The following is a 25211-nucleotide window of genomic DNA, read 5'->3' on the forward strand; positions in this document are numbered from 1 at the left end:
CTTTCAGGCTAGCAAGGTCAGTGTCTTTGCACTTGGGCAAAAAAAAATGAGAGGCACAAATACAAGATGGGGGACACCTGGCTTGAGAGCAGTACATGTGAAAAGGATCTAGGAGTCTTGGTTGACCACAAACTTGACATGAGCCAACAGTGTGACGCGGCAGCTAAAAAAGCCAATGCAATTCTGGGCTGCATCAATAGGAGTATAGCATCTAGATCAAGGGAAGTAATAGTGCCACTGTATTCTGCTCTGGTCAGACCTCACCTGGAGTACTGTGTCCAGTTCTGGGCACCACAGTTCAAGAAGGACACTGACAAACTGGAACGTGTCCAGAGGAGGGCAACCAAAATGGTCAAAGGCCTGGAAACGATGCCTTATGAGGAACGGCTAAGGGAGCTGGGCATGTTTAGCCTGGAGAAGAGGAGCTTAAGGGGTGATATGATAGCCATGTTCAAATATATAAAAGGATGTCATATAGAGGAGGGAGAAAGGTTGTTTTCTGCTGCTCCAGAGAAACGGACACGGAGCAATGGATCCAAACTACAAGAAAGAAGATTCCACCTAAACATTAGGAAGAACTTCCTGACAGTAAGAGCTGTTTGACAGTGGAATTTGCTGCCAAGGAGTGTGGTGGAGTCTCCTTTTTTGGAGGTCTTTAAGCAGAGGCTTGACAACCATATGTCAGGAGTGCTCTGATGGTGTTTCCTGCTTGGCAGGGGGTTGGACTCGATGGCCCTTGTGGTCTATTCCAACTCTATGATTCATGTCTATGGCTGTCCCTGGTGTCCTTGGCATGGCACAGTAACCTGCTGCCCAAGAGAAGAGGCTGCTTTCCTACTGCAGCAATGACCCATCCATTCAGGCTCACACCTTTACTAGACTGGCAAAGCAGGAACTCAAATGAGATGACACACCTCCTAGAAAGACCACCAGATGTCAGGGACTGACTGGACAAGGAACAGTGGAGAACCCCCTAGGGAAGCCTCAGAGCCAGGGGAGTGGTGGTGGGACACGGAAGACAGGTCAGAGGACGGAGGGGAGGCAGAATGGTTGGATGCTGAACAAGCAGCAGGCTTGAGGGAGAGAGGGGAAGAAGAGCCAGAAAGCGCTGCAGACACAGGACTGGCAGCTGAGGAGGAGGTAGGGGCTGAGGCTGCAACAGATTTACAGGAGCCTGTATTCAGCTCCACTTATCCTTTGTCTTCACGGCCACAGAAGTCTTCATGTCATGTCATACACCTATTCTGGCAATAATAATAATAATAATAATAATAATAATAATAATAATAATAATAATAATTTTATTATTTATACCCCGCCCATCTGACTGGGTTGCCCCAGGGACTCTGTGCGGCTAGCAGCATATATAAAAACATGATAAAACATTCAACCTTAAAAAGCTTCCCTATACAGAGCTGCCTTCAGATGTTCCCTAAATGTATACAGATCTGTATACAAATGTATACAGATGTTCCCTCTGTATACAGTGGTACCTTGGTTCTCAAACTTAATCTGTTCTGGAAGTCTGATCCAAAACCAAAGCGTTCCAAAACCAAGACGTGCTTTCCCATAGTAAGTAATGCAAAACAGATTAATCCGTTTCAGACTTTTAAAAAAACCCCTAAAATTCAACATGAATTTTACTATCTAACAAGACCATTGGTCCATAAAATGAAAGCAATAAACAATGTACTGCAGTCACGCAATCAATCAATCAATCAGTAGTTGAACCGGGTTCCACACAGTCACAAAAACAAAACAAAAAGAGCTGCAAAAACGCAAAAATAAATAGCAAAAACAGACAGACCTCAGCGTAACACTCAAAACAGAAGTGTGACACTCAAAACGGAAGTGTGGCACTCAAAATGGAGCACGTTCAGCTTCCGAAAAACGTTCACAAACCGGAACACTTACTTCCGGGTTTGCAGTGTTTGGGTTCCATGTTGTTGGAGTACCAAGGCATTTGAGAACCAAGGTACCACTGTAATTACTCATGCCAGTCAAAAGCATTCAGGGGGTGGGTGGCCAGAGAGGAGGGGCTGGGCCTGGAGCCCCTTGCAATTCCCTCTTTTCCCGTTTTTCCAATTCACCATTACTCCTAGCATCGTGGGCACCCAAGCATCCTCATTCCACCCCCCAACATGCCAAGATACCATGGTTGCTGCAATTTCTAAGCTGGATTGCCTCAGCAAATGCTCTGCGTGGGTCTGCCCTTGAAGACAGCGCAGAAGCATCAATGGGCGCAGAGCGCAGCCCCCCATCTTCCTGTTACAGCTACTGTGTGACAAAAAACAGATTTCGGTCTGCTCTGCACAGCACCAGTTGCATTGTTTACCCATTTGCTTCCGAGTTCGATTCCACGTGCCAGAGCTGAAAGTTTTGCAAAGCCCATCCATCGACAGAGGCCTAAACGTCATACATGTTACTATTTATTTGCTTCCTTTGTTAAATTCACATCTCAATGTTCCACTAAACGGTGCTTAATCAAGGCAGCTAACGGAGTAAAAATTGAAACATAGAAAACCTAATTGTGACACGGGGGGGTGAGGATATTCTCCCCCCACCCTGCATGGGCCACCTGTGTCCTGCAGGTTTTCCACCCTTGATTGCTCTGTAATTGTGGCAGAATTCGCTAGACCTTTTCCAGCTGGGTTTCAACATAGAAACATCTTTCACTTCTTTTTTTATTGTTATCATCTTTCATTTCTAACAGGCATTTGTCCAATCTGGGTCATTTTCTGGGCTTATTCAGTACGTAGATTGCTTTTAAATGCAATTTTTTAAAAAAATTGCCTCTCCTGTTGTTTTCACGATTGCACGGAGTTGTTGTTTTTTATGTCACAAACCACTCTGAACTACTTGGAAACTAGCAACATCGTAAATGGGTTAAATCAATAAAAACATGATTCCCTTTCACCTCCACTTACCACTTCCTGGTGCACAAGCTTCTACCCGTAACCTAGAACACAACTTGTGAAATGCAAACTGGTTAAAAAGGCCTGCACAGGAACCGGCAGCCCCTGGTGCAAATCTCATCTTTGCCATGAAAAGCCTAGGTAGCCTCAGGCACGCAAAAGCAACACAGGAAACTGCCTTAATGCAGAGTCAGGCCTGCACTGGAGATGGGGAACTTTGCCCCCCCCCCCCCCGCCATGTTATTGGACTTTCATTATCCCAGTGCAGAGTTAGATGAGTCTAATGATACCATTAAGGCCCTTGGCTCTCCTGGTCTGAAGACATTTCCCAGCCCAGGAAATGATTGCAGTCAGTTCACCGATCTTATTTTTTTATTTTTTTTCTCAACCAGAGGAGTGTACAACTGTAAAAATACAGTGCTATCAAGCAATGATATAAACGATATGAATTAAGAAGCAATGAACTACAAGGTTACTAAGCAAGACAAAGACCACAAGCATTGCCCTACCACTGAGCTATGGTCTTCCCATAAAAGTAAGCTTCTAGTCCTCATGGTTGTGAAGAAAAGGCAGATTTAAGCAGGGACCTGGGAAAAAGCCTTATAGTACCAAGACAGGCTATTGGTCCATTTGGCTCAGTATTGTCCACACTGACTGGCAGCAGCTCTCCAGGGTGTTGGACTCTTTTGCAGCCCTGCCTAGCAATGTCCAGGGTTCAACCTGGGAAATTTTAAAACACAAAGCATGCCCCTGCCCCTCACCTGGAGGAGCCCTTCCCCCAAACTGCCCCTCCCCTCGCAACCTTTTGCACCTACAATACAGGTTTATGAACACAGGGCCGTTGTAAAAAATTATACCAAGATATAATTAGAAGGCTTTAGCATATTCTTGTGCGTACAAAGTATGAAATAGAATAGAACAGAATGTAGTTGGTAGATCATGAGACTCAATCTCAGGGTTGTGGGTTCGAGCCCCACGAAGGTCAAAAGAGTCCTGCATTGCAGGGGGTTGGACTAGATGACCCTCGTGGTCCCTAACAACTCTATATTCTGGATGATAATATATTATATCCCTTGGGTTTATTAGCAACACCGGCCTACCTTAAAAGGCAGTTGTGAAACCCTACCCCGCCCCTTCACCATTGCTTGTGCATTCCCCGCCCCTTTCTCCACTTCCTGGGTCCAGACACCCCCCACGCCCCAAAAAAACCCCTCCTCGTGTACTCACAAGACCCTGAGTCACCGTCTCTCCCTCTCCCCCACCCCACGGCCCCGCTGCCCCACCCAGCCTCACCATTTCTTGGTGCACTCCACCACCAGCTCCTGGTAACAGGCCACGAAGTGGAATTTGGCCGCCCGCTTGCCGACGCGCTGGAGCCGCTTCCACACCGAACTCATGGCCGCCCCGTCGGTTTCCGCGGCTGTCGCCTCGCTGGTGCGGCCCCGGAGGAGAGCTGTGGGTCGCCGCCGCCGCCTTCTTCACACCCCACTGGCGCCCCTCCGCTCGGCCCCCATCACCCGCTGCTGCTGCGTCTCCTCCTGACCCCGAGCCCCGACGGGGCGAGCAGAGCAGTCTGCAGAGAGCTTGCCTCCTTCTCCTGCTGCTGCTGCCGCCGTCTGAACGCCTGGCTCGCAGCCCGCGGAAACCTGGCCGGGAGGAAGTTGGTGCAGAGCGAGAAAGTTACAGACATCGAAGCGGGGAGAGGAAGAGAGAGCGGAGGGGGGGGGGGAGCCCGGTCTCCGTCCGCCGCTGGTAAACGGGCTGTGGGTGTGATCTTCAGACGGAGAGGGCGGAGCGCGGGAGGGAGAAGCAGCAGCGAGGCAGAGAAGGGAGCGAGCGACAGCTGACGGCAGCTACAGCACCCGCACCCACCCCGGGACATCGGGGGTGCGTGTCTGCAAAGAGACCCTCAGAAGGGCTCCCTCTGGGCCTCGGGCTTGCGCTCCGTCGTTTTGCCCATATAAAAAGTTCCAACCTCCGCTGAGCTGTTTCTGCCCATGAACAGACGGCCTCCTCCTCCCTTCCCCAACCCCGAGCAAAGTTCGTAAATGGCTTCAAGACGCCTGCCTGCTGGGCCGAGCAGCAGCGTAAGGAAGAAAGCCTGTCTTAGGAAATAGTGCCTCTGCGCACATGCAGAGTGTTTGCCCGCCCCGCGCGCGGCTGCTCAGATGGGTACCATGTTTTTCCCCCCCAAGCCACTCCCGTATATTAAAAAGGGAAATAAATAAAAGACGCCACAGTGAGCAATTCCTCTCCCTCTCCTCCTGGCCCTACACTCTCCTGCGTTGGCCATTAACCAGGAGGAGGAGAAGGAGGAAATTCTGGCCAGCTGGCAACCCCGCTTTGTCAACAGCAAAACCGGCAATGCTGCTTGGCAAAGACCGAAAGACAGTCCAGGGCCATGTGACTAAGTAAATACGTAGTGGAGAGAAGGGTGCCTTCTGAGCATGTGCAGAGTGCATTTCGCTTGCCATGAAATAATCCCTCCCATTGAGGGTTAGAAGGCTGCATGCTGAATGGATTGATCTCCGGGCCGCTTTTGAACCGTTTTACATTTACGTCCAACTTTTCTTTCAAGCAACTTGGGGGGACCTACCCGGTTCTCCCTGAGTATGGTCCCCAAACCCCTGTGAGGTAGATTAGGCTGAGAGATAGGCTGCCATGGAGCTTCATGGCTGAGGGGTGGGGTTGAACCCTGGTCACCCAGGTCCTAGTAGTCTGACACCCTAACCACTGCACCACACTGCCACATCCATTCCTTTTCTCCTCACCACTGGGGCTGCTCTTCCACAGCAGAGGATAGACAGATGACCTTGGGTCGTGCTAGTCACTTTCACACACCCCCACCAAATCTAACCTACCTCACAGGGTTGCTGTGTGGATAAAATGAGAGGGGGCTGTGTGCGCCCCCTTGAGCTATTTGGAGGAAAAACAGGCTATCAATGGCATTAATTAACAAGCAGTAACATTCTCACTGCCATCCACAGGCGTTCCTTGGAGGGTTCGGAGAGAGAATGGTAATAATACTACCCACCCCTTCCTCATCATATTGCAGGCCAGAATGTATGACAGGTTGGTTTTTCAAATAACAAAAACAAAGTAAGGATCCTCCCAAGCAGACATGCTCTGAAGTTTTGTTTGCCCACTTCAGGCCCAAATTCCAGGTCTCTGAATCTTTCACCTCAAATTCTGAGCTTTCATCACACTCCTCAGCCCTCCCTCCTTCCCTTCCTCGCCTGCCATCTCTGCCTCTATCCCTTCCTTCCTTCCTTCCCTCCCTCCCTCCCTCTGCTTCTTTGGCTTCTTACATATTTGCCTTCTAGCTCAGAGGGTATAAATAAGCACCCCGTAAACTGATCCCAAACTGATCCTGGCATCATCCTGGGTGGGACGGGTTCGTCATGGAAATTCACCAACCCCAAATTTAGCAACCGAGGGACAGAATCTGTCCCAGAGGCTCCGGAAGGGCAAGTGGGAGGGGCGAGGCTCGTGTAATAGCCTAAATAATGCGACACCCTTCAAAAGAATGGGTGGTTTAAAACGGGGTGCTCACCTATCCCCACACAATCACAGCTCTACTAACTGTAAGCAACACACAACTGCAAGTGACTTCACATTGGGGTGTGTGTGTGTGTGTCTGTGCATATCCTGTTATGGCTCCACCCACACTAGTGATTTGCCATGATAATAATAATGGAGGGGGAGTAGCAATGCACCTGAGCAGGCTCTTTTAAAATCGCCCCCGTTTTTAAATTTGCACGCAGGTGGCGCTGTGGGTTAAACCACAGAGCCTAGGACTTGCTGATCAGAAGGTTGGCAGTTCGAATCCACGCAACAGGGTGAGCTCCTGTTGTTTGGTCCCTGCTCCTGCCAACCTAGCAGTTCGAAAGCACATCAAAGTCCTAGTAGATAAATAGGTACCGCTCCAGCGGGAAGGTAAATGGCATTTCCGTGCGCTGCTCTGGTTTGCCAGAAGCAGCTTAGTCATGCTGGCCACATGACCCGGAAGCTGTACACTGGCTCCCTCGGCCAGTAAAACGAGATGAGTGCCACAACCCCCGAGTCGGTCATGACTGGACCTAATGGTCAGGGGTCCATTTACCTTTACCATTGCACAATTGCAAACTTTTATAAGGTTGGTGTGTGTGTGTTAAAATCTGCAATTCAGTGGTGGGGAACCTCAGGCCCAAATGTGGTCCTCCACGCCTTTCCATGTGGCCTTCTGACTCTTCCAAGTCTTCCCTGGCTTTGTACCTTGAGAGTTTTTGCCTGTCTTACATGTCCCTGAATTCCAATCATGCCTCTTGCTTGCCTAGATGGAGGGCAGAGAAGGTTGTGTAATTGTGTGTGGGAAACTAGCCTACTGTACAAAGATTTGCATTGATGCTCTGCTCACTTTTGCCTCTGGTCCCATAGAGTGTAAGGTCATACCATCCAACATTTCTCCAATGATAATAGGGACGTTCTATTCCACAGTAATAATAATTTTATTATTTGTACCCTGCCCATCTTACTGAGTTGCCCCAGTCACTCTGGGCAGCTTCCAACATATATAAAAGCATAACAAAACATTAAAAATCTTCCCTAGACATGGCTGCCTTCAGATGTATTTCTAAAGGTTGTATTGTTACTTATTTCATTTGCGCAGGGGGTTGCATAAGTCCATACCCTCCAACATTTCTGCGATGAAAATAGGGACGTCCTAAGGAAAAGCAGGACATTCCAGGATCAAATGGATGGCTTCTGTAAAACCGTGACTATCCCTGGAAAATAGGGGCACTTGGAAGGTCTCTAAGGTTATCAAATCTGCTATTTATTATGGCTTTGTCCTACCTCCACTCCTGGAGGCAGCATGCCTCTGAAGGTAAAAGGTGAAGGTAAATGACCCCTGGATGGTTAAGCCCAGCTGAATTCGACTATGGGGTGCGGCGCTCATCTCCGCTTTCAGGCCCAGGCGTTTGTCCACGGACAGCTTTCCGGGTCATCTGGCCAGCATGACTAAAAGACTTCTGGCGCAACGGGACACCGTGATGACTGCCAGAGTGCATGGAAATGCCATTTACCTTCCCGCTGCAGCGGTACCTATTTATCTACTTGCACTGGTGTGCTTTCGAACTGCTAGGTTGGCAGGAGCTTGACAGAGCAACAGGAGCTCACTCTGTCATGCGGCTTCCCACAGGCGTCTGGCTGGCTCTTTGCAAACAGGATGCCAACCAAATGGGCCACTGGCACTTATGGGGTAGCTGTGAACAGGAAGGCAATTATTATTTCTCATATTTGCACCACACCTTTCCTCTAACAAATTCAGAGGATTGTCTCGTTGTTTACTTCACAACAACTCTGCAAGGTAGGCTACGCTGAGAAACAGTGGCTTGCCCAAGCCCACACAAGCAAACTTCATGACTCAGGAGGAATTTGTGTCAATCCACCCAGGTCCTTTGTCCATGACATCACACCAAAATAACAATGTGCTGTCAGAGCCTGTTTTCCGGTTTTTAGCGCGGTTCCCCACGGTTGAGCCCTTGGGAGGGTGGTGGCAGTCAGCAGCTGGAATTAATAAAGAATCCTTAAGGCTCATTTGGAATCTGTTGCTACCTGTTCCAAGGCAAGCATTTAATTAAGCACTCGGAGCTTCGCTCTGTGGTGCAGGACGCGAGCTTCCAGTTAAGAATGCTGTGTAAGCCAAAAGCTTTCATCATCCTTCATGCCAACAGAAGCTGATCCAGCCCAAGGAGTTATCTGACCCATTTGGCATCTCTCGCTCCAAAGCCTAGTCAGGAAAGTGCAAGCACGCTTTGAAAGCCTGGTGCGGAAAAGTGGTTCTCATGGCAGCAAGCCTGTGCAGAGCTACAGGTTCCTGGTGGCTGGGAAAGTGCGCTTCTTGCTTTTCTCAGTGCTCACAAGAGCTCTAGAGGTGGGGAGGAGTACTGGGGGGGGGGGCAGCCCCACCCAGGACAAACAGAGCCTTCCTGTGACTCAGCCTGGCAAGAGCCGGCTGCTCACCCTGACACAGCAGGTGAGTGCGGCTGCCCCTGGGGCAAGACTTACAGGTGACTTTGGCCCAGGGCCTGAATAGCAAAGAGGGATCTGGAGGCGCCTCGTTTTCTGCTGAAGTTTCTGAGAAAGTTGCCCAGACAGAGTAGGCCAATTTGGGCAAAGAAAGAGGCAGCGGCGTTGGATTGCCAAGAGGGGCTGGCTGGGAAGGCCTGAAGTCCTGCTTGAAATGAACAGAGGAATATGCCCTCTTTGGAGTCAGTTCCCTATGTCATTTCCAGCCCAGTATTGCCCACAGCGGCTGGCAGGAACTCTCCAAGGTTTCAGGCAGGGCCTGATCTGGACATGCTGAGGACTGAACCTGAGACCTTCTGACTGCAAGGCACGTGCTCTACCATGGAGCTCCAGACCTTCCCTAAAACCTGCAGGGAGTGACTGGGTTCTGGGACCTTGGTTACATGGCTTTGGGCAAGTCACTCACCCCCAGCCTCAGGTGCCTTTTAGAGGAACAGCAGAAGAGCAATTTGCAATTTTACAAGGTGCATTTGGTAATCAGGGAGGGACCACCGTGCAGGAGCAGAGAATATGTTCTGTGTGCAAAAGGTCCCATTTTCAATCATTTCCAGGTAGGATCTGTGAACGACTCCAGTCCAAAATTCTAGAGTGCCACTGCTGGTCAATGTGGACCAAGGCTGGCTAACTTGTGGGTCTCCAAATATTGTCTGACTACAACTCCCATAATCTCTTGGCCATTGGCCACGTTGGCTGGTGGGAGCTGTAGTCCAAGAACATTGGGAGGACCAAGATTAGCCATTCCTGGTGTCAACAATATTGAGTTCTATGGACCAATAGTCTGACTCCATGGGCGCCAGCTTCCTATGTTCCTTCTGCTGATAATGTGTGTGGATGCTCAGTGTCCTTTAACTGCATGCAAAGTATTACAATTGAGGTTTTACTGAGGGCAGGATTAGATAGCAGATTCCTCCCAGCTTTTCAGGGTTGATCATTTTGTACTTAATGAGAGATAGCCCTAGCACAAAAGCCACATGTGCTCTTGAATTGCTCAGAATTACCTTTTGCCCGCTTCAAATACGTCCTGTTCACTATTTTTATGTAAAGTGGTGAATGTTAACACCCAACAGTGTTTTGTGCAATGGTATTTTGTTATCTCCATGAAAAAAGTGTGTGTGTCCCACAATTCTGTAAACAGCCTTGCTCTTAGAATCTCCTCTTCGCACCATATTGGATGGTTTCTATTCAGTACGCTAATTCCCAGAAAGCACTGAATTTGGGCTGGAGCTTTACCGCTGAATTTCTTTCCAGTTCCAGCAAGGAGCATGTGTGAAATGTCCTCCTCTTCACTTGTAATCCCCCTCTGCAGCTTCTGCCTGGGGCTGTTGAGAATTGCAGTCTGGAGGGCACCAAGTTGGCATTGTCTGGCTCTACACAAAGGCAGGGTTGGAGCTCACCAACTTTTCTCAGGCAGTAGGGGAAGGGGAAAAGTCCTCCAACACAGGATATTGTTACCCAATACAGATTAAGTCATGGGTCATAAGGCTGGGCAGAGAACACTCATTCATTCCAGAGGATGGCCTGTGCTCTTGTTTCTGATCCTTAGTTCTCCTTAGTTCTTGTTTCTGATCCTTTGCTTGCCACATTTTGTGCATTTCCTGAGTGCATCTAATGACTATCCAGCTGCCATCCATGCTCGAAAGCCAGAGAGCTTGCAGGCTTTTATCACGGAAGATAGTATTGTAGCCTAAACACCAGATCAAGTGAGATAACTGAAATCTAGGCAGCTCCTCAAAACTTTCCTCCTTCACCTTTGAAGTGAGTCTTTCTTCTTTTTCTTTAGCACTGCAAAATGCCTGGAACAACTGATCATCCTGATACACAAAGTCAGAGAGGCCCACAAGTCTAGCCACTTCTGAGATCCCTCTCAGTTGTGGCACCAGCAGCTGTTTCACAACTCAGCCCAAAGGAATATTCCAAACCCCTGATTTAAAGGAAGTGCACCAGTCCCTGGAAGAGTGAGGCAGATGTAAATAGGAAACTCAGAAGCTGTGTGTGTGTGTTGGAAAAATATTTCAGACTTCTGGGAGCCAGCATCTAAATGTTTAGACATCTGTCATCCATGCTCAAAAGCCTGGGCGCATGCAGGGTTTTGAGGCAACACAGAACACTGTGTTCATTTGTTCCAGTAAAGCGAAGAGTTCTTTGTAACTCCAAGAGACGGGGCAGATTCACACCACACTCTTAAAAGCACAACCAACTCACATTTAAAGCACATGACTTTCCCCAAATAATTATGGGAACTGTTTGTGCAGCTAGAGTTCCTAGCAACCTTAACAAACTACAGTTCCCAGGATTCTTGGGAGGGGGGACCATGTGTTTTAAAGGCACGGTTTGGATCTGCCCCCACTCCCAATCTTGCTTTCCTTTTCTGCCACCCTCGTGGTACGAGGAAACAAAAGCAGCTCAGCTTTGCCGAGGAGTTGTGTATAGACTTGGTAGACATTCCCTGGCATGATGCCAGAGCCAAGAATGGGCGGAAACAATGAGCTGGGGAAGCCCAATTATTGAGACAATCTGAAAACCAGACAGATTCCAGCAGCCTCACAAACAGGAAGAAGGGAACAATGGTTGCCTCAGCGTGAAAGGGATACATACGCTGGGGTGTGTGAGAGAGCAAATACTGGGGCAACAGATCTGTAAGAATTCACCCAGAGCCTGTTTCGGTTGATGTTTGAGGTAGTGACGGTGCCTCTGACCATGTGCAGAGTAGCTGCACAACCTGGGGGAGGGGGGAACCTGTGGCCTGTCAGATGCTGTCGAATCCTTACCCTCGGCATAAACCAGGCATAGGCAACCTCGGCCCTCCAGATGTTTTGGGACTACAACTCCCATCATCCCTGACTACTGGTCCTGTTAGCTAGGGATCATGGGAGTTGTAGCCCCAAAACATCTGAAGGGCCAAGGTTGCCTATGCCTGGCATAAACCATCTCTCCCACTCCCCCCCAAAAAAACTATAGATCAAGGCAGATGACTGTCAGTAGTGGTACCATTTGGGGGCAGCAGGAGTCCCTCCCCATTGCAGCCTGGTAACATTTTGAAATAAACTAAGCAACACACATTGCCATAAAGTGGGGAATAAGACCATCACATCTAGAGTCTCAAACATACCTACCTGGATCCTTTAATATTCTGAGTCATGCACAGTTCGAAATCATAGCAGAAGGAGAGGACATCCCTGCCAGTCTGCTGAGTGTTTCTCAATTTTTTTAGCTAAGTGGTCATCCATTTGGTATTTTTTATACCTAGTTTTAAAATAACAATAACAATGAGTCACTCTTCCGGCTTCAGCAAGAGGAAAAAACCCAAGGATCCTCCAGCTTCCTACTGTGGCCAGGCTCCCAGCAGATGTGTCTGGCTTCCAGGCAAGCAGCTGTCTCTTAATGACATCAGTGCTGCAGGAAGTGATGTGGGGCGATGCCCATCTCAGTGTGACACCGACACCTTTGCCAGCCTGCCTGTCAGGCTCTGCCTCCATGCCAGAGCTAGAGGAACCTTTTCTCAGCCTAAGGGCCACATTCCCTTCCGGGGGCCACGCACCAGGGTCTGAGGCAGACGTGGGCAGAGCAGTGGATGTAAATGTGGACCTTTGCACAGTAGACTATCAGGGTTTCCCAAACTTGAGTCCCCAGCTGTTTTTGGACTACAGCTCCCATCATCCCTTGCTAGCAAGGGGCCTTCTCGGTAGTAGCACCCACCTTGTGGAACGCCCTCCCATCAGATGTTAAGGAAATAAACAACTATCTGAATTTTAGTAGACGTCTGAAGGCAGCCCTGTTTAGGGAAGTTTTTAATATTTGAAGCTTTATTGTATTATTACTATTTTGTTGGGAGCCGCCCAGAGCAGCTGGGGAAACCCAGCCAGATGGGTAGGGTATAAATAATATATATATAATTTGTTATTGCTTTTGTTGTTAGACCAGTGGTCAGGGATGTTGGGAACTGTAGTCCCAAAGACAGCTGGAGACCAGAGTCTGGGAAACCCTGGACTAGTATTCTCACACAGCCCTCTCTTCTTCATCAAGGCAAAGAAGAAGCAGAATCCGAGTTGGAGGACTCATCCCCAAACCAGGAAAAAAACCCTAAAAGTGAGGGGTGTGGCTTGGGGAGACAGGTATGGCCTAGGGACTGCTGCTCCCCACTGCAGCAAGACCATCTAGATCATGAGGTAAAAGAGAAGCTGAATTGAATATGCCCCAGAGGAGGTGTGGCAAGCTGGAGCTGGGTCTCTGTGTGTCCACCTATGTCCATATATTATTCTTAGTGGCTCCAGTGGATTCCACAACAAGCAGCAGGCCTGGCCCATCATCAAACGCAAGAGATCTCTTTAGAGGTTGTTCAAAACCAGGATCCTCAATCCCGCCCCAGCTTGGAATGAAACGCAGACAAGACCTGGTTCTGCGAGGCCATTTTATTCCCTGGATTCACGCCATGGTTGCAATGGGCTCCGTTGCAAAAATGCCCCATTAAAAATAAACAAAACAATATATTAACTTAGCCGTCCAAAGTTTGTACCCAGTTATATAGTGCGGGATGGGAGAGAAGCAGAGATCTGCCCCAACCCTTGTATTTCAAGGCCTTAAAATTAAAACCAAAAACCCGGAACAATCATATATAATTAAATATTTTAAAGAGGCCGCTTTTTAGGTAACGCGGCCGAGGCACTAATAATTAATCCAGCAAACGCAACTCTGCCTAGAAAAATCTAGCAAGTAAGCTTCTTCGTGCACAGCAAGTTCCTATCCAGCTACGCCATTTTGGGATGCTTCCAAAGGACTGGGGATGGGGTGGAGTCTGGGACAGAGCTCAGCCTCTAGAGCAGCGTTTCCCAAACCTGGGTCTGCAGCTGTTCTTGGACTACAATTCCCATCATCCCTGACCACTGGTCCTGCTAGCTGGGGATGGTGGAAGCTGTAGTCTGAAAACAGCTGAAGACCCAGGTTTCGGAAACCCTGCTCTAGAGAGACACAGGAAGCTGCCTTATATTCAGAGTCAGACCCTTGGTCCCTCTCTAAGCTCAGTACTGTCTACACTGACTGGCAGCTGTTCCCCGTGGTCTCAGGAAGGGGCTGTTGCCTACCTGGGGATGCGCTGCCAGGGACTGATCTGACCTCCTGCATTCAAGGGATGTGGGTCTTCATCTCCCAAAGAGAGAAAGAGAGCAGGTTTGGAGTGGCAGCCGGGGGGACTAAGCGAGGGAGGTGGCCGAGGGAAATCCTGCTACCCCAGCCCAAGAAGTCTCTTTCAGCTGGAAAATACAGTGCCTAGTTGAGGTGTGACGCATTCCCCAGAAACAAACAGTGAGGTAGCCACAGACATGGCCTCAGTTATGCCTCAAGCACCATGTACATGGAACAGAGCTGCGGCTTTTCTTTGAAACGGAAGGGGCTTCCTTGTCTCCTCTTGAAGAGACTTCCCTTCTGGCACAGCTGCAGGGTCAGATCAAGCGCTGCTGGGCAGCAACGCTGGGAGGTTTCTTCTAGGTTGGGGTGGAGAAACTTGGAGACCCCCCCCCAACGCTGCTCCCAGAGGCCACAGGGCTAGTGGCCAGGGATGACAGCGGCTGGAGGGCTCCCCCATCCCTTCTCCAGGAATCTGGTTGGCCACAATGGGAAGCCAGATGCTTAAATCCGAATGACTGCAGCAGCTCATCTGTCCCATAAGCCCCTTTTTCTGAGTGAGAAGAGGATGGCCTTTGGACTGGAGGCAGGCACTCCAGCCCATTGTTTTCTCCTGCTCCGGAGGATAGGACCCGAACCAATGGCTTCAAGTTACAAGAAAGGAGATTATGACTAAACGCCAGGAAGGACTTCTTGACAGTTAAGAGCTGTTTGGCAGCGGAACGCACTCCCTCGGGAGGTGGTGGACTCTCCTACCTTGGAGGTTTTTAAGCAGAGGTTGGAGGGTCATGGATGCTTTAGCTGAGATTCCTGTATTGCAGGGGGTTGGACTGGATGACCCTCAGGGTTCCCTCTTTACGATTCTGTGGTTCTATGCCCTGGAGCAGTGGTGCATTTAGGGGACCACGACCAGTTCACCTGCAACGGGTGCCAAGCTGAGGGGATGCTGCAACAAGGACTTAGAATGGAAGGCAAGAGGCAGATTTCGGCGTTGCACGGGGCGCTGCTGAAATCTGAAAGCCCGAAGTCCGCCACTGCCTAGAGGACTAAAAGAACTGCACTCTGTTCCTGAACTGGCCACACACACAAACCTCTTTTTTCTCTCTCTGGAAAGATTGCTCTGTGACATCTTGGCGGTGACTGAATGCTAAACCCCCCAAAGATTAATTGTGAAGCGTAACGTGGTAGTGATCCTCAGGGGTCATTTGATTATGACGGAGCCAGCTGTAAACTGCCAGATGCGAGCGGCCCTCCTCTCGCAGACCCCCTCCATCGCCCCCCTGAATGTCTTTTGTGAAAGATGCAGGAGTCAGGTTCGGCAGCCGACACACAAGGGGGAGAAAGGCAGGTGCGGAGCAGAGGCAGAGGCTTCAAATGGTGATGTGGAAGGAGTCCTGGAGCCACTGATCCCGGGAGTTCTGGGGCTGGAGCAGGCGGAGCCGCTGACCCAGCGGGTTTTCCTTGTGCCCGTCAGGGCTCATCTGATCCACCTCAAAGTCCTCGTCCTCATCCGAGAAGCCGTTTTCAGCAGCCAGGCTGCCTTCCGAGTGCAGCGAGGAAGACATGTCCTGGAAGAGGCCCTTGTATTCCTGAATGGACTCGTACAGGGACCAGAGCTGGCAGAGCAGAGACATGTCCAGTTGCCGGAGCCCCACCTGAAACAAAGAAAGAGCAGAGAGGCTCAGCTGGAGAATGGGCAACACTTCCCCGTAGTCCCAGCCGTTCAACGTTTGCTACTTATTCCACACCATAGAAAGAGGCAGTGCCCACGTCTCACTGCCCCTGGCAAGGTGGGTCCCACAAGCTGGCTATGCCTACATCTGCTGGATCAGGCCAAAACTGTTAGAATTCCTGCTCCATGATTGCAGTCATGGGATTTTTGTATATCACATGACGGTATATGTTTTGACTCCACAGAGTGGGAAGTAACAGAGACAGGATGTTTGTGTTACTGTGTTCCGTGAAGTGGGACTTTTGTCCTCTGTCTTTTTCTCTTTGCTGTCTGATGCTAGAGAGAGAGGGAGCCATGTTGCAGTGCTCCGTATGTGTTTATATGTAAATAAAGTAGATTAGCCAAAATGCTGAGTTGCTGAGGTCTGTTACGCCAGTTGCGCAAACTCTGCAGATCCCTAAGTGTGCTGGTGTCGGTTGGCATCAGTCGCTGTGATGTTTGGGCAGAAGAAAGCTTTTGAAGCTCCAGGAGGGAGAGAATATGCCAGTCGGGCAAGTGTCTCTGCCAGGGTCCTACTTTAGTGTAGGTTGCACTCCTGTGCTCCATCTAGTCCTGTTCTCCCAGTGGCCAACTACCGTATTTTTTGCACCATAACACTCACTTTTTTCCTCCTAGAAAGTAAGGGGAAATATCTGTGCGTGTTATGGAGCGAATGTCTGCGGGTGGCAGGGGGGATCTGCTGCAGTCGTGAGCAGAGGATCCATGGTTCCCTTTCCTTCCCTCCTCTGTGGTTACAAAGCATGGATCCACATGGATCCTCAGGATTTTTGCATTGGGCTACTCCAAACTCACTGTCAGATCACATGTCTGTGGCCACAGCATGAACCACAAAAATCATATATCCACTATTTCATTTAGAATATTTTTTTTCTTGTTTTCCTCCTCTAAAAACTACGTGTGTGTTATGGTCTGGTGCGTGTTATAGAGCGAAAAATACGGTGAGTGCCTCTGGGACACTGTTGTTAGGGAAAAAACTGCTCCCTTTCGCTTATGGGGTATCTAAGTGCCCGTATAGAGTCCTTACGTAGGTTCTTTATCGCTAGGAAAAATAACAGAGGCCAACCAGAGAATATTGAGAAGCAAAGCAGCTAGTAAGCATGATCTTTATTAAACAGGGTCCCCCCACTCCCCCACGCAGGGATGGAGGAGAGGAACCCAGAACATGTGTGCAAGCTCTTATATAAACTTTTGAAATTGTCTACCCTGTAGCTCAAGACCACCCCCAAAACATCATACATACATCACAGAAAGAGGTGATCCCCAGCAGAAATTTGAGTGTGTTGCTTCTCTCCTGTCTGCCAGGATACCTGATAATGCCTTATCTGATTGCCTTTTCTGGATAGCCTGGCCATTCCTTTGAGATGGTAAATACCGTTCCTGAATCTCTTATGCATATTGATAGTTTGCCCAGCTTAACAGACACTTGCCAGACTGTATTTGCAGGGAGGTGTGAGCCCCTACAGTCCAAAGGCAAATGGAAAGCTTTTCCCATTTCCTTCCTCCTTGCAGAGAAATATTTGAGGTAAATTTGGGAGAGTCAAAATGGCTTCAGGATTGCTCTCCTGTACTATTTCAGACACGTGGTTTATATACTTATGTGTTTGCCTTGTGCATTTATTTTATATATATATAAGACCTTAGAATTCCCATAACAGTATGTAATAAAGTGATATGGTGGGGAAAGACAGTGCGACCAAAGCTCTGTGGCAGAGCTCATAATTTGGCACCTCCAGGTACATCTGGGAAAGAGTCCTGCCCCAAACCTTGGGACCCTACCCAGACCCTGAGAGCATCCTCGGAGGCCCTTCTCTGTGTGCCCCCAATGTGAGCGGTCCAGACCAGGGTGGCAAGATGAGAAAAGGTCTTTTCTGCAGTGGTTCCCTGCAGAGGATTTTTGACTCCGTGGGTCTTTGGCCTGATGCAGCTGCTGCTGCTGCAAGGGTCTCCACATGCTCTTGTTTTGTTTAAGCACAGGGGAGGAGAACAAAATGCCCTCAAAGTCACAAGGGCCGATTTGACATCAAGGGCCAGGAAGCTCAGACTTCTTTATCAGGCTGGCTCATGTACAAAGAAAAAGAGAGTAAGCTATAATTAAAAAAAAGGTGCCAGAAGACAATTGCTGCAAACTGAAAATGGGTTTCTAGTATGGGTTTCCTTGCAGATGGAGTGGCTGCATTTTGAAAAGTCTGCTGTGTGTTTCTGCTGCTCCCTGCTGGCGGAGGAATGCACAACACATGCTTTGAAGCCATGCCAAGTCGCACTTCTCCTTGACTCCCATTCGTTACATTTAACAGTTACAGGCAACCAACGCAATTTACGTGGGGGCTGCGTTTAAGTGAAGCCATGCATATTTGAAACACCACTGGAAAAGCCTGCAAAGAACCTCTCAATCTTTGGAAAACCTTGAAAAACCTTTTTGAAAAAACCAGACTCCCTCCAAACTTCCTTGCTCAAGCTCCAACTCTCCACAGGCCTCAAAGGCTCCTGGGATTACACTTGCAAAGGCTTGTGGGATTGCTAGGTACTGTTTCCATTCCTTTTTTGCCCTTTCCAGGCTCTTCTAGGGACATTTTTGCAATTTTTATATTAACTTCTGGGTTCAGCGCAATGCCCACATGCACAATTGCTCATCCGTGGGGAGTTGCCTGTGCTATTAAGTGGACTGCAGTTCCAAGGGTGGTTTGCTGTCTTTGTTGGGTTTGTTTTCACAACCACCTAATGGGGGGGAAAGGCCACTGTTTAGTCTCTTCACACACAGGAAAAGCTGAAGTTGCACCCAAAGGTACAACATAAAAAGAGCCCTGATGTCTCAGACCACCAGCCTGTCTGGCCCAGCCTCCTTTCATCACAGTGGCCACCCGGATGCCCCAATGGAAAGTCTGCAAGCAGCACCCGAGGGCAAAAGGAGCCTGCCCCACTTGCAGTTCCTGACAACTGGCAGCCAGAGGCATACTGCCTCCAGCAGCAGACCAGTGTTAGAAATTAGTCAGGCGCCAGGCGCGTTTTGCGATGGTCCAATTGTTACCATGTGGAGATTTGTGGATGCCAGGTTGGCGACTGGAGAAAGCAAAATGTCACTTAAGAGAAGGATCTGAAATATTTTCCTTGAAGCTTGGATCTGTTTTATTCTGGATAGTTTTATTTAATGTTTTAATGTGTTGTAAACCGCTTCGAGATTTCTTCTTTAAAATATAAAGCAGTATAGAAATGATTATGATGATGATAATGATATATCATTGGGGGGAAAGGCACCTAGACATTCTGTTGTGGCAACCGTAACCTAGGTGCCATTTAGCAATTAGCTTATATATCTGAGTTTCTAACACTGCAGAGGACATAGACTTCATAGATGGAAGCTCTAGGCAGAGATGGGAGTACCTGATGCTTTCCAATGCCCAGGAGCCCCTTCAGCCAGCATGACCAATGGTCAGGAGTGATGGTAGTTGTAGGCCACAGGGTCCTCACGCCCGCTCTAGCCACTGTACCATACTCTCTCTTGAATTACCATCCTTTCAGTTTCGATTCACTTACTTTTAAAACTGTCGGTCATTACAAAATGGGTCTCAAGGCAAAACACTAACAACAGCTGTAGGAAATAACCTTATGTTTTACTCTAGCCTATTTAGAATTCATTAACACGGAATGCCATTGGACACCACTGAGTACTGCATTAATGTAGACTTTGGCTTATATCAAATTATCTTCACAGCCTGACATTTGATTGAGTGCACGTAACTACTTCTAATTTCCTAGGCACTGACTGCAAACAAAGACGTCTTGTAAGTAACAAGTTTGTCCTGATCTGATGGCAGATAACAAACACTCTAAAGATGAATAAATCCAGGGTGACTGTTTCAAGGAGGCAAAATACTCTGATCCTAGTTGTATTTTACAGGTGATTATGTACTATGCGGGACACGGGTGGCGCTGTGGGTTGAACCACAGAGCCTAGGACTTGCCGATCAGAAGGTCAGTGGTTCGAATCCCCGCGATGGGGTGAGCTCCCATTGCTCGGTCCCTGTTCCTGCTGGTTAACCTAGCAGTTTGAAAGCACGTCAAAGTGCAAGTAGATAAATAGGTACCGCTCCGGCAGGAAGGTAAACAGCGTTTCCGTGCGCTGCTCTGGTTCGCCAGAAGCAGCTTAGTCATGCTGGCCACATGACCTAGAAGCTGTACACCGGCTCCCTCGGCCAATAAAGCGAGATGAGCGCCGCAACCCCAGAGTCAGCCACGACTGGACCTAATGGTGAGGGGTCCCTTTACCCTTTTATGTACTAAGTAAAACAGCACCATGCAGAGCCCAGTCGATGTATGCAGGTTGATCCAAAAGCATTTTAGCATATTTACCATCCGGCTAAACTGATAATTCGGGGTGGGGGGGAATGATTATACTTTTCTCCAGGAAGAAATCCAGTGTGGCATGCAAAAAGGTTTTTAAAGACAAACAGACCATTGGCATACAGAAAATACTTAGGTCTCTGCAATAAAGTCCAAATGGTTATCAATAAAAAAGTAAGGGTGGTGTCGTAGTTAGAGAGTAGGAACAGGGGAAAGTAAAGTTAAAATCATAGAATTGCAGAATTGGAGGAAGGCCTTGTGCAACCTCCAGGAGGCTGAGGCAGGAAAATGAGAAGCAGAGCACCCCAAATCTATGCCTGTCCATGTCAAGCTGACTGGGTGACCTTGGGCCAGCCACTCTCTCTCAACCTACCCTACCCTACAGGGTTGTTGTGAGAATAAAAGGGAGCAGAAACCATGGCTGGATCAAAGGAGTGTTTCAGTTAAACCACACTGCAACTTTGTATGAGAGATCGGGTTGGCAAAAAATGGAACTCCACAGCGCCATCTGGTGTCACAGTGTTAGAATGCCTAAGCAACATATATAAAGCGCCTTTTCTTTGCCAATGTAGCTGAGTCCCACATGTATTTAGAAGGGAAATGGGATGGAAATTGAAATTTAAAGCATGTGGCACACCGGATTAGGGCTGTGCGCAGACCACAGAGCACCAAGAAAAGACGAATCTGGCTTCCTCAAGTCCAGAAAGTGGTAACACAGCTTTACAATAATGTACCTTAGGGTTGAACTACCGAGCAAGGAAGGGGGCTCAGCCAGGCGATCAATGCCTTTCCTTGAGAGAGGGGGTAGTCCCCCACTTGTCTAAAGGAAGTGGCAGCAAAGACCACCCTCTTCAGAAACCCTCCCTGGGTTTGGAAAACCTAAGCAAGGAACTCCATGTCAGGCTAAGGTGATTGTTCTGTTAGAACAAGCGTTTTGGCTTGCCAGACCAAACAATTCTCCTCTCCCGCCTTGTGGTATTGCAGGGGTTCTCTCAACCCCCCGCCTCCCTGAGCCAATTCCGGGGGCTGTGGGGGAAGGGGGAAGCCCCACTGTGCAACAGAAGTCCTTGTGGAGGGCCTCCAATGAGTTGACTCCCACCCTAAATAATTGTTGGCTGGTCCCCAATGCCCCCTTCTTGGGCAAGATTATTGCATGAAACCAATTTTCTAGAGCCATTTCAATTGGGGTTTAGGCTTGGAGAGTTTCGATCAGCCCCATAGAGCCTTCAGTGGGGAGTGCTGCAGGGCTCGATCTTATCCCCCATGCCGCTTAACATCTACATGAAACGGCCAGCGTTTTGGAGTGCATTCTCAGCAACATGCTGATGAAGTACAGCTCCATTTCTCCTTTAGACGTGGAGGCATGGCAGCAGATGTGCTAGCTAGACAGATGCCTGACCTCTGTAACAGACTGGATGAAAGCCAATAAACTAAAACCTAATCCAGAGGGGCTGTTAGCTGATGGTTTCCTAGACCGGATGGGTGAGGTTTGGCCTGATGGGGTCACACACCTCTAAAGGAGCAGGCGTGTTGAATGGGGGTACTTCTGGGTCCACCAGCGTCACTTGAGCTGACGTCTTTCATCAGCTTCAGCCAATGGCCCAGCTTATATTTTTCTCTCTATATGAACAGGGATAGCCTAACTTCTGTTGTCTGGTAAACCTCTAGGTTAGATCACATTACGCCTACATGGGAATGCCTTCGAAGAGAGTTCCAAAATGGTAGCTGGTTCAGCATTCAGCAACCAGATTGCAGACAGACAGCCTTCTTGGTACAAGTGCACTGACTGGCAATTAGCTTCTCAGCTCAATCCTGAGTACTGGTATGACTTATAAAGTTCAGGACCCCAGTGCCTCAAGGGCTGCCTCTCCACACATGAACCATCCTAGGCCCTGCATTCATCATCTATGAAAACAGGCCTTCTCAGTGGTGGCTCCCCATTTGTGGAATGCTCTCCCTAGTGAGGCATGCCAGGCACCATCACTATGCATTTTTAGGCACCAGGCAATACCATCCTTATTTCACCCAGGCTTTTGGCCCTTACTTTTGGAAGTATGTTTGGGACCTGTGTGGGGTTTTTTTTTACTCATCTTTTCAGTGGAGTGCATTTTAGCTTTGTTTTACTCTTGATCTTAGTGTTTATTTTGGTACATCGCTTTGATTCACTTTTGTGAAAAAGAATATGCGTAACTGCGCACTCATCCTTGCCCTTCAGGTTCTAAATGGAGAGCAAAATTAAGCTGTGCCCTGCCTTGCAACCAGCTAGAAACCTTATTCAGTGTCTTTCTGGATTCCTGCAGACACAGTCATATCCTTGCAGTCAATGAGGACTAAAAAGCCTGCAGAATTTCGTAGCCCAATGCCACTATCTATGCAGGTGGCTTGAAAGAGAGAAATGCACATTCTGGTGGAACCCAAAACTTGAGTAGACCAAGACAATTTGTTGCCCAAGGCAGAATAGTAAATTACCCCCTCCAGTGACAAGGGACACAGCACCCAAGGCTGGCCCAGCTATGTTGGCACCTGAGCTCGAAAATCCCACAGGTGCATCTCCCTGCTGGCACATACACAAAAGTAATACTACATCAGATAACATAACAACTTCCTCCTCTTTCATGCCATCCCAAATCGGCCTGCTCCTTTTGCCCCGTACCAGGTCCGCCTGAGGACTTACCATCTCCTTGCGTAGCACCGCCAGGGCCGAGTCGAGGTTGGCGGGTTTGCTCCGGAGCAGCAGCTTCTCCGAGGCGGCCTGGGACTTGCTCAGGTCGTCCTGGATGCGCGTCTTCTTGCTGTAAACTTTCTCGATCTCGCGCCACGAGCCTCCGCTGGAGTTGAGGATCCCGCTGAGTCCCTTGGGCAGCGGGGGGAGACCCTCGATGGCGCACACGTTCCCCGCCAGGCTGTCCTGGGAGGACTGCAGGCAAGTCATGGCGAAGGAGAGGAATATGTTTGGGGGGTGGGGGAGGAGAGGAGAGAGAGAAAGCGGAGGGGGGGGGGAGTCGAAATCAGCCCCCACCCGCGCCCGGGGATGGAGAGAAGAGGCCGGAGGCCGAGAGGGAGCGCCCACCGGACGGCAGAGCTAGCCAGCCCCCAGCCATATACGGAGGTGAACAGAGATGGCGGGTGGGGGCGACGCTTCAAAAAGGAGAGGTTCGGGGGCCCAGGCCTACCGGTCTCCACGCCGATTTGGCTGCAGAGAAAAAGGCACTCTGGCTATGCTCAGAGGCCCCCTCGAGACTGCTGGTTTAGGGACCTATGCAGGCTGGGAAACAGGCCCGCGCTGTCCTGCTCTCCCTCGGGCCGGCTAGCTTACCGAGGCCGGCTCGGAGGCGACCCAGCTGGCTCCCCGCATCCCGCGGCCCTGCCCCGGCCGCTCCCGACACCAGACGGCAGTGCCCTCCCGGCCGACCCGCTTGGCGCAGGAGAAGCGCCCCGGCCGCGAAGAGAGCAGCTCCGCCCGGCGCCCGTCTCCGCCTTTGTTCACGCTCTGCCCGTGGCGGCGGCGGCGGCCACACCCGCAGCGCCCCTGCCTGCCTCCCCGCTCGCTTGCCGTGGCGGCGCGGCGCGCACAAGGACGCCGCTTAAAGGGGCGGCCGCCGCAGCGGGAGGCGAAAGGACGCGGGCCTCCTTCGCCGCTTGAGCCCGTTTTCAGGGCCGGGAGGAGCTCTCGGACGTGGAGCACGTGCAGAAGTCGACGCCCTTCCCACTGGCGGGGAGAGCGCAGGTGCCGCGTCTCCAGGTTGGCAAAGGGGCTTGTTGAGCGCGGCAAGGGACTGCAGGGGTGCCTGCGCTGACGCAGGGCTGCGTTTGCTTGGAATGAAGGTCAGCGGAGACCGTGGTTTCTTTAGGTTATATACCTAGGGTGGCAGCTTGAATAAAATATTGGGGGGGGGGGAGGTAAGCCCCGCCCCGCATAATCGATCACAAGACGCGGCACACGCACACCATTTGAAATACTGTACTTTCTGGGAAAGGGGGGGAAGGGACCTCTGCCCCTAGGAGTTCGTTCCTATGCTATTTCAGACCCTCCAAATCCCAGATTTACAGGAATTGTCCCAGTTTCTGACTGGATCCCGGAATGTCCTGCTTTTCCTTAAGACGTCCCTATTTTCATCGGAGAAATGTTGGAGGGTATGGAGTTATGCGACTCCGGAACCAAGGGAATAAGTAATTATACAACCTTTAGAAGACAAGTTATATTAGGGAAGTCTGACCTGGTATAAGCAGCTTCTTAGATTCCTAAGAAGTCACTGAGGATGCACAGAGTACCCCAAACCCTCAGGCTGCTTCCAGCATCGCTAAACGCATAGTTCTCTCTGCCTCTGTGTGGCGCCAGAGCTCTGATCTTCCAACGCCATCCCTGCAGGTACCGTATATCACTTCTAAATATTGTCCTTGCCTTTCATGGAGGAAATATCAACCCATCTCCCCTGAGCAAATAATTTGCTTTATCAAGAATGGTCAGTTCAGAATTTCCCACCTGTTAACCATATTCACTCTGTGCCATCTGTGAGAGGCTACTTTGCCTAGCCAATAGTAGAGCCCACCCTGCTTTTGGCAATGGCTAATGAGCTAAAAACCAAGCCATGTTCCTTTTCTCCAGCACTGCTTTACTGGAGTCTGAGACCTAGTGAGAAATCCGCCAGAGGTTACCATATCCCAGTCCTTGCTGTGTCCTTCCAAATGACAAGCTAATATTTTTACCATTGTGCTTCACACATCCTGACCCTATGTAGAACGCTAAGGCTGCCGATTTTGATATGCTTAGGTCTGCCTAACTCTGATTAGGGAAAACGCAGTTTGTTTTTATTGGTGGGGAGAGAAGCTTGGCACCTTTCCGCTATCAGACTGCAGCTCTGGAAGACTGCCACTGACTGATTGTTTCTCAGTGCATCCTTTCTCTTTCAAATGACACCCAGCTTCCCAACAGGAATCATGATAGGGCAGGCTACAGTTGTCTGCTTGTGGCAACATTCTCTACTGGATTTGTTTACTTCCAGTGCAGAACGCCAAGGTATTACGCCAGACTGGGGCTT

At 49.6% G+C, this 25211-nt stretch overlaps 2 protein-coding genes across 5 annotated transcripts in view; both read right to left on the reverse strand.

Annotated features, from left to right (window-relative positions):
• The window catches only part of EHBP1L1 (EH domain binding protein 1 like 1), a 39488-nt gene extending 34793 nt beyond the window's left edge, over positions 1-4695 (reverse strand). For 2 of the 4 annotated variants that reach the window (XM_083478426.1, XM_083478425.1), the window contains exon 1: positions 4209-4689. In XM_083478426.1, the coding sequence (XP_083334552.1) occupies positions 4209-4312 (104 nt within the window). In that variant the 5' untranslated portion in view covers positions 4313-4689. Of the gene's footprint in view, positions 1-4208 lie in introns of all 4 variants that reach the window. The other 2 variants (XM_083478428.1, XM_083478429.1) reach the window with 2 other exon arrangements.
• Positions 4696-13378: 8683 nt separating this feature from the next.
• Positions 13379-23995, reverse strand: FAM89B (family with sequence similarity 89 member B). The gene is made up of 2 exons (XM_083478942.1): positions 22847-23995; positions 13379-15757 (listed from the first exon to the last, which is right to left on the reverse strand). Exons 1-2 carry the CDS (start codon positions 23102-23104, stop codon positions 15473-15475), a joined length of 543 nt encoding a protein of 180 aa, XP_083335068.1. The 5' UTR covers positions 23105-23995; the 3' UTR covers positions 13379-15472.
• Between the last annotated feature and the right edge of the window lie 1216 nt (positions 23996-25211).

Source organism: Podarcis liolepis (assembly GCF_965112155.1).
Source record: "Podarcis liolepis genome assembly, chromosome: 15".
Taxonomy (NCBI): Eukaryota; Metazoa; Chordata; class Lepidosauria; order Squamata; family Lacertidae; genus Podarcis; species Podarcis liolepis.

Excerpts from the sequence above, each read along its gene's own strand:
- FAM89B (XM_083478942.1), bottom strand. The coding sequence starts at position 23,104 with ATGACTTGCCTGCAGTCCTCCCAGGACAGCCTGGCGGGGAACGTGTGC. Across the intron at positions 15,758-22,846 it reads CGGTGCTACGCAAGGAGATG|GTGGGGCTCCGGCAACTGGA; the intron begins GTAAGTCCTCAG and ends TCTTTGTTTCAG.